Raw genomic sequence first — 13167 nt, 5'->3', positions numbered from 1 at the left:
GAATGAAGGGAGTGCTAATGGAACCTAACCCAACAGACCTAACCTAGTAGACATACCTCGTCCCCGTGATGGTTCGTGGGGCTATCGTGAATTTTTGGGCTAACATCAATGGTTTTTGGGGCTAACGTCAATGGTTTAATAATTACTCTTTATGTCGAAAATTGAACTTTTTTCGTGAAAAAATATCGTGAAGTGTTTTTATTTTTTTTTTTTACATTTAGGTATTTTTCGGTGAACAAGGATACAACACTGCATGCACACTCCAAATCGACAAAACACGGGCACAACAGGTAAGCTATCGCAATATTGTGTGGAAATAAGGAAGAACAGTAAGTACTCGTAAATGTAAGAAATATGCATTATTTTCGTTAGAAATTCATTATTTCACCTAAATAAATGTTCCCGAATGCAGAATAGTACGTCAGCAATGTAAAAAAGTGTGAAATAAATCATTGACAGGTGTCTAAGGTATAGTAAAGTAGTACCCCGATATTTTTATACATATAAACATGAATTATTTTCTTGTAGTTTACGGTTATTACAAGCATAAGAAAACAGTTTTTCTTTGTGACGTTGAATTACCTGATGATATTTGGGATTCATAATTTAAAAAATCTCAAATAAAAATACAACAGACTGCTTTTTTTTTCACAGTTAAGTTGTTATATTACAACAATGTAACATTGACAACGTCCATTATATAACGGATTCTTTTTGTTTAAAAATTACTAACCATTGTTATAACTGTATCTTTAGTCAAAATGAAAATAAATGTCTGATGAAAGGAGCGTGTGTTCTCCTGAAACGTCACAAAGAAAAACTGTTTTCTTATGCTTGTAATAACCGTAAACTACAAGAAAATAATTCTATAATGCAAGCAATGCGTACATACAAGAAAAACTATTATTCATCTATTACGGGGAGAGAGGTACGTACCTTCCAGAAATATCAAATCAAGATTCAAACAACACTTCAGAGAATCAGATTTTTGAGAAGATGCAAGTTAAACAATATAGTGCCAAATTTTTTGAAGTGGAAAGTTAGAACTCGTAATACCTACACCAGTGAATTTAAAGGCAAGCTACAAATGTTAATGATAGGACGACTAATGAGGGACTCGTACTCAGAATTGGACAGCCTTTCTCGAAAGACATATGATCTCCACATCACCTTGTCAAATTCTTTGCATCCACTCATATGGGATAAAGTAAACAGAGCTACACAACAAGTTGTAGAACACTACAGCAAGCTTTCAGAAAGGAGACTTGATAGGAAATTCTACCAGCTAATTCAAGAAGAACAAGTTACACACAACAACAATGAAAGAAGAGAAGCAGTTAATGTCACTGGTAAAATAGAAACTACGAACATTGACAACAGATTATTTATAAATCTTACGGATATTGAGGTACCTGATGAGTATATACAAATCTTTCAATTCGGAATGAAATTTGCAGTTGGTAATGCTTATATACACAAAGAAGATTTTGTGATTTCAATAGAAAAAGCACTGAATTTCTTAGATGATGAGGAGGAAAAGAGAAAATTACGAAGTCTCACACATGATGCTCTTGATGAACGGTTAAGTTTTGAATACAACAGAAGAAATAACAGAGGTCCAAAATACACAGAACGGGAGAAAGAGCATATAAGGTTGGGGAAAAAAGTTCATGGCTTCAAGATCTGGTTGAAAGAAAACAACATTTTCTTAATAAAATCAGACAAGGAAAATAAACCTGTCCTTATCCGAATTAAGGACTATAAAGAAAAAATGGAAGAATGTTTCAAAGTAAACAATTTCACCGAAACCTCTCGAAACCCTATAAATAAAATAATAAATGAGGTAAAGAAAGTAATTGAAAGCAGTATCACGATACCAAGGGAAATGAAGAAAAAACTCATTGTCAAAAATTCAACCCTGCCAATTGCCTTTGGACTACCAAAAACTCACAAACCAGGAACTCCAATACGACCCATCATTGCAACTTTCACACATCCTGCATACAAACTATCCAAATATTTAGTTGAAAGACTTGCTATAATTAAACAACAAACACCATTCAGTGTTAAAAATGCATATGAAGTGAAACAGAAACTAAAAAATATTGTTTGGAATAATGAGTATCGTATTGCAAGTTTTGATGTTGAAAATTTATATCCAAGTGTCCCAATAGAAGGTGCCACAGATGCATTACACAGATGGCTTATTGAGATGAAGGTTAACCCAGTAGAATCATGGGAAATGGTTCGATGGTTTACTGTATGTGCAAATTACAATTACTTTATATTTGATGGCAAAATCTATCAACAAAGTAATGGTCTATCAATGGGAAACCCAGTATCCGGAATCATCTCCAGCATTTTCCTTCATTACATAGAATCTCCAATTGTTAATGCAATAGGTGTGGATATCAAACTCTACATCAGATATGTAGATGATGTGCTAATTATTGCTAAAAATGATAACACCATCATGGACGTATTTAAATTGTTAAATGAATCACATCGTCGCATAAAATTCACTTGTGAACCCATGAATAACAATGTAATTTCTTTCCTTGATCTGCAAATTAAGACAACTGACTCAACAATTCAAACATCAGTCCATAGAAAAAAATTAGCGGGTGAAAAATACATCCATGCCAATTCAGAACATTCGCGTATAACAATGGATAACATATTTTTAAATTTTTTCCTGAGAGCACAAAGACTATGTTCTAATAATGAGGATATCAAAAATGAAGAAGAAAGGCTTTTTAGTATAGCAAAAGAAAATGGCTTTCACACTAACAGAATAAACCAAATCAAAAAACAAGTAGCAAGAAAACTAAAGGAAAAGAGAGATACAGACAAAGATGAAAAATCTGTTGAAAAGAAATTTGTGTGCATTCCATTCCACAAGGGATTCTCACATAAAATTGCAAAAATTTTCAGAAGTTTTGATTTCAAAATTGTTTTTAAATCACCAAGAAGTTTGGAATGTACATTTAATGAATTCAAAATGAGAAACTCTCTACCAGATGCGGAAACCACAGGAATATATAATATAAGTTGTTCATGTTCAAAGGATTATGTGGGACAAACAGCAAGGAAAATGGCAATAAGATGGCACGAACACGATTTGGACATTATAAATCTAAACCCAAGAACAGGTTTGTCAACTCATATCATCGAAGAGAAACATTTGATTAAAAAGAGAAGGGTTTTAAAAAGATTAACGGGAAACACAGAGTTGAATGTCTGGGAAGCTTCGTTCATTGCAGAAGAACACTGGAATAAATTAAATAATGAAAATGGTAATGTAGATCCAGTATGGAGTTTTCTTTTTCACAAATGGAGTAAGCCACCATCTTTGAAATTTAATGTAACAGAAAACATCAAGAGACTGTGTGAAAACAATGATGAATTTGAATTACCTGATGATATTTGGGATTCATAATTTAAAAAATCTCAAATAAAAATACAACAGACTGCTTTTTTTTTTTTTTTTCACAGTTAAGTTGCTATATTACAACAATGTAACATTGACAACGTCCATTATATAACGGATTCTTTTTGTTTAAAAATTACTAACCATTGTTATAACTGTATCTTTAGTCAAAATGAAAATAAATGTCTGATGAAAGGAGCGTGTGTTCTCCTGAAACGTCACAAAGAAAAACTGTTTTCTTATGCTTGTAATAACCGTAAACTACAAGAAAATAATTCTATAATGCAAGCAATGCGTACATACAAGAAAAACTATCATATAAACATGAATTATCGCTAAAAAAAGATGAAACGATGACAGAAAATACATTCGGGAACTTCAATAATGCTACAGAAAATGATTTGCGTAAGTAGTTTGTTCTGTAAAAAATGAAGAAATAAGTTTTGACTAGATCAAAGTGTTACACAATCGAGAAAAAAAAAATCTTGGGGACTCAGGCGAATAACGATATGCTGACAGCACACTGGCAGTCGGTTTTAATCCCTGATGTGAAGTGATCGACACTGTGGACATGTAAGAACTTAGGAAGAGATCTTGTGTGATAACAACAAGGTATAGCTTGATAAAAAGGGGGAACACCTGGAAGATGCCCACCTCTCCCTGCATACATTCGAGGGTATGTGCTTATATACTGGTGGCTAAAAAGACCAAAACGAATTTTCTTTGGAATATCGGTTCCCGTTTTCTTTTCCTCATGACTTTATTTGGTTAAAAAAAAAAAAGATTCCCGCAGGTTGCAATGTAATCCACAGGATGTTGTACCAGGATTGTTCAGCAGTCCAGGAAAAGCCTAGTTTACAAAGTTTGTTAACATGATACTTGTTTCATGGTCGTTTTCTTGGGTGTGTAGTGTGTGTTTCAGTAGGCTACATCTGTTTGAGATCGTGTTAGCTTGATCTCATATACATGATAGGCTATAATATAACATAGTAGGAAACATGGTCTTTAGACAGCATAAAATCAGAACTTGGAAGAAAGCCAATATGCTTTCTATCACTGGAATGAAAAAAATGGGGCTTCCCTGTGGTCGAATTAAAAAAAAAACACCTTACTGGAAAGTCGTAAAGAAAATCGAAAGTTGAAGTTATGCAAACAATAAAAAACTCACTTTACTAACCATTTTCCACCCACGTTTTAAAAGAATATCAAAATAGGAATAAATAATTTAGCACGTGCTCTTGCATATGTTGTCAATATTTTAAAACATATATATGCATATATATACGTCCCTAATTAATACGTGTTCGCGATAATCAAGTCCACGAGCTATGTTGAACAAACCAAAAGGAGGAACTTGTTGGATCCCACAAGCCTCGAAGTACAACTTCCAACACAAATATAAACTCGATAATATCCACTACATCTACAATAACATAGATCATATCTACACCTTGGATAGGGGAAAAAATTTAAAACACTTACCAGCTAGGTATATCATAGTGATTTGCCATTTTTTCAGGAAAAACTTATACACACATTCATATTCTACAATTAACCACAACAAATCTCTTCACATTCACAGAATATTCTTTCTCTTTCTTCTTCTTTTGCCCTTCGCTTGCGTGAGATGCGTTCACCAGTACTGCTATTGATGCATCATGATTCATGTGCGAAAAACACTTACACTACTGCTAGTGCTTACTTACTTGCAATAGTGCAATTAAGCCTAGTTCTAATAATGTCTACGTAGTTAGGTTAGGAGAGCCAGTTTAGTGCCTTCAGACTAAATGTTTACTATGTGTTGTGTACACACGCGTTTTACGGACCGTGAACAAAAACGCGACAACGTTGGTTGAGCGGCAAGGAGTGACGTTATCTGTGTATAACATAAGGCCGAGTCTGCTGCCACGCGCGTGGCAGCAGCAGGAATGAGGCTCAAATTTGCTGCTGCCACGTAATTCGTCTGCTAACCAATGCTAACCAATGACAGAAGATGTTACAAATCTTAAGAACAAATGAAGACGAGTGACCGAACTGTCACAAATTGACGATACGATACAAATCTGTGCCCAAAATGAGTTTCAGTTAGAAAATCTAACACGTGTGTTATCTTACATTAATTGAAGTGAAAATTTTGCCCCCAAAAATGCAAGTTTATTATGTATTTAGAACACGGAGTATCGTAGACTAGTTGGAATGAATGTACAGGTAATTTAGAACTTTTTTTTTAGAAAGCATTTAGCGATATTACTTTAGGTAATTCTAACAGATCGTAACCTACTAGGGACCTAAACTTGACTCGCGTAACAGAACTACTAGATTTTGAACAAAATCTTAAAACGTTTTTGTCTAAGTAATCGCTAAAACTTCACAGTATGTGTTACAGACGTAATTGCATACATAGCATGATGAAATCGCTTTTTACATGCCACACTCTTCCCACCCCCTAGGGTTGCTGGGGTCTGCTGGAGTTGAACGGCATTGCCAGTGTCACTATTCATTTTAGCGAATGCATGTGGTTTTCTACGAGAATCTATTTCCGACGCGCTATTGCTGCTGCCGCCATTTGCTTTCTGCACGAGAGCACAGTACGCACTATTGCTGCTTTTACAAGATGACGTGTCTAGGATGCATCGTGAAGTTGTTGCCGGGTGTGGAAGATGCTGTAGAATTTGTAATTCAACATGGAATCTTGAAGAAAGAAGTGGAGTGCAGGACGTGGAAGGTTAAAATTAAAAGAATTGCATGTAGCCTATTTTCTTTCATCGAGAAAAACCGATGTTGTCCGTGTATGCTAAATTGAACAAAAGGAGTGCTAATGGAACCTAACCTAATATAGTAGGCATACTCGCGTAACAGAACTACTAGATTTTGAACAAAATCTTAAAACGTTTTTGTCTAAGTAATCGCTAAAACTTCACAGTATGTGTTACAGACGTAATTCCATACATAGCATGATGAAATCGCTTTTTACATGCCACACTCTTCCCACCCCCTAGGGTTGCTGGGGTCTGCTGGAGTTGAACGGCATTGCCAGTGTCACTATTCATTTTAGCGAATGCATGTGGTTTTCTACGAGAATCTATTTCCGACGCGCTATTGCTGCTGCCGCCATTTGCTTTCTGCACGAGAGCACAGTACGCACTATTGCTGCTTTTACAAGATGACGTGTCTAGGATGCATCGTGAAGTTGTTGCCGGGTGTGGAAGATGCTGTAGAATTTGTAATTCAACATGGAATCTTGAAGAAAGAAGTGGAGTGCAGGACGTGGAAGGTTAAAATTAAAAGAATTGCATGTAGCCTATTTTCTTTCATCGAGAAAAACCGATGTTGTCCGTGTATGCTAAATTGAACAAAAGGAGTGCTAATGGAACCTAACCTAATATAGTAGGCATACCTCGTCACCGTGATTTTTCTTGGGGCTATCGTGAATTTTTGGGCTAACGTCAATGGTTTTTGGGGTACTTGTTTACTATACTTTGGATACATTTATTTATTTTTACAGAAGAAACTACTTACCATAATAAGTTCCTGTAGCATTGTCGAACATCGGGAAGGTGTTTTGTGTGATGTGGGAATGTTTCATAGCTGAAATTCATGTTGTTTGTTGAAAATTAATTCTCCGATGGAGAATAGCTAGCCCCACGAACCATTGGCACGTGGATAGGTTAGTTCTGTTAGGTTAGGAAACATAGTTAAAATTTGGTGTCGTGTTATTATCAGGATCTAGAAATTGGAAATAATTGCGAACTATTGGCGCATGGTTAGGTTAGTTCGTCTCAGGCAAGCGAAAAGGCCTATCAGAAAGACGTACTGGTAATGTGAGAAATTGCAATTAATTTCATCAAAACAACGTTGATACACCTTCAGGAATGTTCCGCGAAGCAGATACGTAAGTACGAATGTCAAAAATTGACGAAACGAGAAAATTAGAGGTGTCCAAAGGATAGTAAATTTTTACCAAGACATTATTTTCATTAGAAATTCATTATTTCACCTAAAGAAATGTTCCGCAATGCAGAATAGTACTTTAGCAATGTAAAAAATTGTGAAATAAATCATTGATAGGTGTCTCCGGTATAGTAAAGTAGTACCACCTTACGCATTTCTCATGGACAAGATATTCTCCGTCGACAAGCGGCAGTAAATAACGTAGAAGCATGGGAATGAATGTAGAAGTAAATCGGAACCTTAGTATAATGCATTTAGGGACTTTATGTTAATGCTAAGGGTACCAAACCTAACCTGCCTAACCTAACCACAAAAGCATATATTGAACAAAATCCTAAGTAATCACTAAAACTCCGCAGTATGTGTTAACAGACATACATCAAAATCGAACCATGTAAAAATTGCATGATGAAATTGCAACAAAACAAAAGGAACTTGGGCTAGAATGTTTGCTGGTGAAATCCTTTTACTTTATTAAGTTCTAAATCAAAGCTGGCAATTACATTGCAAGCTTGGGATTGTTTATTGTTTTTCGATCTCAAACTTCAGTTTGGTTCCTTTTTTTTTTGTGCTTAATTTTCAAGTAAAAGTAGCTACATCCTTGTATTTAAGTGCCCATAAAATGTAATTTAAGTGGTTAGGTTATTATAATGTTGTCATAATTGACACTTCAACCCTCTTGACTAGAAAACTGACAATATTCGGTCTTGGGTTCTGGATTCGAATCTTGGCCTGGGCATGTGTGTTGTTTATGAGTGTCTTGTCATCAATTTTATTTTACAGGGGCATTACAGTGTTCTTGTGTGACATTTCACACTTGTATAATATAAGGCTCTAGCAATGTGATCGGATTAAAATATTTCATAACGAACTGATTTCACATAGAAGTATAAAGTACGTTTTGCTGTCTGCTAACGAATTTTAAAAAATACTGGAGTTGATGATCTAGCCTGAATGCATGAAAATATGATATGTAGCAACGTTTGACTTCAGAAGCTAATATTTTTTTGTTTGTGAAATACATATTCACAAACAATAATGCAATTAAAAACAATAATTATTCCAGATTAGTTCATGTTGTTATTTACATGGAGTAAGGGCACTTCATGAAATGCCTCACTATCATCACTCATCCCCATCTTTCAATTAGCCAGAAATGGAAGGAAAGTGAAGTAAAATAAACCAAATAATAAAAAAAATGTCTTCATACAGTAGTAACAGCGTGCAGGGTAATTTTAATGCCAAACTTCAATTTAATTCTTTTTTTTATGTTCTGCACTTATGACCAAGTGTTTGTTGTTATAATGTACTTTGAATAGATAAATAAACCTAAAAAAAAATGTTTTCTAATTGTCACATCTGACAGTAATTTTGCACCAAAAATACATTGGGGAACTTCGTGCTTGTAAATTTTAGCACCTAGAAGCACATATGTGATGCTTTTAACAAATATTATACACATAAATTACAATAAAAGGTTCAGACATTCTAAACCAATCTTACACAACCTACCTAACCCACTCACATTCTGTTATGAGAGAAAATTATTTCATCTGCTTAATTAGCTTCCCTCAGATCTCCATGAGTGTGATTTGGGTAGTAAGATTTTTGAAGAATAATCGGTTTCATAATTGTAAGTCACCCATTTCTACACAGAATTAAATGCTTTTTGTGCATAAACATTTTGCAGGGTGAGTTCTTTCTCCTACCTAACCTAGTTTCTTCTTATACCAGATATGTAAATTAGCGTGTGCCTTTCCTGTAAAAGAATAAATAGGTATCTTATGTTGTCCATGTATTCATGAATTTTGTCAGTAGTGACGGTTTCTATGCATTTTGAAAAATATAAAACAAAATAAGCAAATTGGTTCATGTAGTGCATATTGACAGAATTTATGAGGATTGTTACTACTTTTGGTGCAAGTAATTGTTCCGTGATAAATGTCTCAAGAATGTAAATAGAAGCAAATTTATTTTTCCCATATTACATAATTGGAAACTATTGATACTTCTATTGGCCAAATAGGTTTTCCATGGCGGAGTGGTTAGCACATCATGCTACGATGCCAGGGGTCCCGGGTTCGAATACCGGCCTGGGCATGAATGTTTGTGAGTGTCCATTCATCAGTTTCATCATATCACCACCCATCCCCATCTTCGCAAATTAGCCAAAAGTGGCACAAAAGCGAAGTAAAATAAAGCAAATCAATCTATTTGTTTTCCATATTGGAACATTTCACGAAAAGAGGTGCTTCTTCATGTAAAGTAAATCATTCTGGGCCTCCCCCATGGCGCAGTGGTAGCGTCATTGCCTTGTAATCCAGGGGTCCCGGGTTCGATACCCGGTGGAGGCACAAGTGGTTCGAATCCCACTTTAAACTGTAGGTCCAGTCCCGATTAGCCTTACTGTGCATAAAGTGGACTTAAAACACCAACTCAAACCAAACCAAAGTAAATCATTCTGGAAATTATTGTTGTATTTAATTACATTAAAGTTTAAATGTTTGCAAGTGTTTATAATTTGTACATTTTGCAAACAAAAATAAGTATATTCTATAGCCTAAATGCTTCACAAATAATTGAAGCCAAATTTTACTACATTTGTAAAGATCATACACATATTGTATATTTTTTAATGCATTTTTAAAATTCTTGTAGTTTTAGGTTATGTTTGCTAAATATTTTGGAATGCTCTCTTGTCCAATACTGTGGTTTTGGATACCTTGTAACATGTAATTCTGCTGTATTAAGGCTGAAAAGCTGTTCTCGGCAGTTTTAAAACACTTTTCAAATAAATAAAAATAAATAAATAATACATTTTCCTTAATCCATTCAGGCTATGTCATATACAAGTTGTTTTCATTTGTTAGCAAACACCACAAAGTAATTCTATTATGTATGTTTTAATTTAGTTACATGTCTAGAAGCTTATATCTTATGTGTGAAATGTCACACACTGTATCTATTGCAAACTTGTGATTGTACCAAAATGTCTCTCCACTCCATTGCATTATCTCATGAGATTATTTGCTTTTCTGGTGAAACAAGCTTATCTTTCTTACATATATTAAATGTATACATTTATTCCATATCATAATACAATCATTTACATTTTTCAAATACTGAATTAATTCTTGTCTTCAGTACGACACAACTGTTGTACGTGTCTAGTCACCTTTGATGCGCACACATTCTTGATAAAGACATCCACTAAATAAGCTGGTGAGGGGAGTTAGAAACTGGTTTTTACAGAAGTTTTTTATTGTGTGCCTATTTATTAGTCTGGCGACTGTGAAGTTTTTGGATACTTGTTACATATTGTGAGTTTTATCTCTACCCCCATGACACTACAGCCCTCAAAGGGCCTTGGCCTATCTCCTGACTGCCAGTCTCCCTCCTACAATCCTACCTGGAGGTGTGGAGATCTTCAACTGGTAATGGGATGATGTGGGATCAGCACGTCGAACCCTCAGCAGTTATAGTAGATTTCCGAGACCGGGTTACGCTACTCACTTGTAGCTCCCCAATTTCCTCACAAAGGTGACTTGCCACCGGTCCTATACACAGGTCGAGAACCCAGGAGGACTCGAACCCATGTCATCCAGCAGTCGGAGTCCAAAGCACAGCCCTTTATGCCACACGGCCATGGAGGAGTATTTTATCTCTGGAGTAGATTAAAAATATGCTGTATACAAGTCATATCCGCGCATGTTGAAAGAACTGAAACGTGACATTCACAAGAAATTACCAACATTAATCAATGCAAAGTGCAGCGAGTTTTGGGTAACTTCATCAAAAGCCATCAAAAATGTGTGGGCAAGGAAGGCTCCCAGTTTCAACACCTTCTTACATAAATTATAAGTAAATAAATTACTCTTTAAACTAGTTACGGAAACTTGCGCACTTGATTCACAGACAGTCTACAGTGCCGACATATGGCTGCGAGCACCTTGTTGTCTACACTTGAATGGATTGCTCTGTAGCTCTGCATATTATTTTTTTTAAAAGCAGATCTGTTTCTAAATTGGCACTCGAACACTGTGTTTCCGTATTTACTAATTTGGGACTTAGAGTGGCCCAAGTTCCTTTTGTTTTATTGCAATTTCATCATGCTACAAATGCAATTTTTACATGGTTCGATTTCGATGTATATCTATTAACACATACTGCGGAGTTTTAGCAATTACTTAAGATTTTGTTCAATATATGCTTTCGTGTTTAGGTTAGGCAGGTAGGTTTGGTTCCCTTAGCATTAACATAAAGTCCCTAAATGCATTATACTAAGGTTCTGATTTACTTCTACATTCATTCCCATGCTTCTACGATATTTACTGTCGCTTGTCGACTGAGACTATTTTGTCCATGAGAAGTGCGTAAGGTAATTTTCAAGTTGTTTTTTTTCAACATAAATAACTTTTTTCGAGTCCAAACAGTGCTCATTACTTTAAGGAAGGTTCAAATTTCATGTGACAATGATTTCCAGAATTCTATAATAATTAGTCTTTGTGCTAGGAGAAATCATAAAACATTCAGAACTGTTACCGTCATTCAATATTGGAGTTGTTAATTTCTCTTGGCTATTGATTGGTATGGTCCCTAATACACATATAAAATAATTCCTAATGAAGATTTAGATCTTGTTACATGTGTATATTCTTCACCTTCTGTAACTTTGGACAGGGTACCAGGAAAAAATTTTCTCTGATATTCTGTGAAATTCATATGGAGCCGTCAAAGGCATTATGCAACACCAAGTGTGATACTTTGAAAAAATAATTATTTTTGTCTCCACATTGTAAGATTCACTAAAATTTGAGAATTGTGTGTGTGTGTGTGATGGAGGAAGCTCCTTCTCTTTCCTCTTTCTGTTCATTCCCCTGTCTGTCTTCCATTTACAAGAGCCATTCACGCAATTAATAAAATCGTTAAGGAACACTTCCTTCGCACATACTTGGGCAAAGAAAACAAATCTGAACTTCTGAAACCAATAATGAAAGTTGAGCCTGAAAGGAGTGATTTTATTGTCAGCTGTACCTGTGAAAAGCTGAAGTGACATTACAGAAGGTAAAGTGACTCTGTGAAATACTTTTCTTAACTGCTGTAAAATTTCTTCCCAATGAACTTCCATAGTATTCCTGTATTCATGCAGTCACATGGTGGATCACATTTTGACATTTTTAATCACTCGCGAAACAATGGTTATTGGCCTTAACAATAAATATAATTGGTGAAAGAAGGATGCCACTTTTTTATACTTAAAATTCAGACGAGACCTTGAGGCAAAATGTTCAAAACCGTAATGTGCTCTAAAATCAAATTACAGTTCAAAATTGAAAAAAAATGAAATGAGTATGCCATAAACAGTAACAATTACATAAAGTTATGACATTGTAGTTTCGATTTCTACTTACTTCGTTGCTATTTGTTTCAAATGTTTATTCAATAACTTACTCTTTTGGTGTGCTTCATAGTCTGTTTTGGTGGTTCCCTGTTAAGTGAACAGGGAGGGGCAACTTGAAGGACTGGCAAATTATGGAAGTTGCTTCTGAGTTTGGGTTTATTTTCTTATGATGAGAGTTGCAATTCTTTTTTGCATTTTTTTCTAAACTGGAAGATTTATTTTTGTTGAAAATTTTGGTGTATATATGAAGACTGGCAATCCGTTGACATGTTCCTTGGTATTTTTTGGTTATTTTTATGCATCCTTCTTGAAGAATGACAGAAGCTGTACTTAATGCTATTCTTGCCAGACATGTCACCATTCGTGGCAGCTACGTGAGTCAAAG

At 35.1% G+C, this 13167-nt stretch overlaps 1 protein-coding gene across 2 annotated transcripts in view; it reads right to left on the bottom strand.

Annotated features, from left to right (window-relative positions):
* Positions 1-13167, bottom strand: part of NiPp1 (nuclear inhibitor of protein phosphatase 1) — a 419486-nt gene that overhangs the window by 35045 nt on the left and 371274 nt on the right. The window contains exon 1 of one of the 2 annotated variants that reach the window (XM_083113038.1): positions 4913-5237. The exons of the other annotated variant lie outside the window; for it this stretch is intronic. Within the exon in view, the coding sequence (XP_082969164.1) occupies positions 4913-4941 (29 nt within the window). The 5' untranslated portion in view covers positions 4942-5237. Of the gene's footprint in view, positions 1-4912; positions 5238-13167 lie in introns of those variants that run through there. 2 annotated transcript variants of the gene reach the window in all.

This window comes from Lepisma saccharinum, chromosome 27 (assembly GCF_977018435.1).
Source record: "Lepisma saccharinum chromosome 27, izLepSacc3.1, whole genome shotgun sequence".
In the NCBI taxonomy this organism is placed as follows: Eukaryota; Metazoa; Arthropoda; class Insecta; order Zygentoma; family Lepismatidae; genus Lepisma; species Lepisma saccharinum.
Note: the sequence above shows the minus strand (reverse complement) of the source record. Positions and strands in the feature narration are given on the sequence as shown.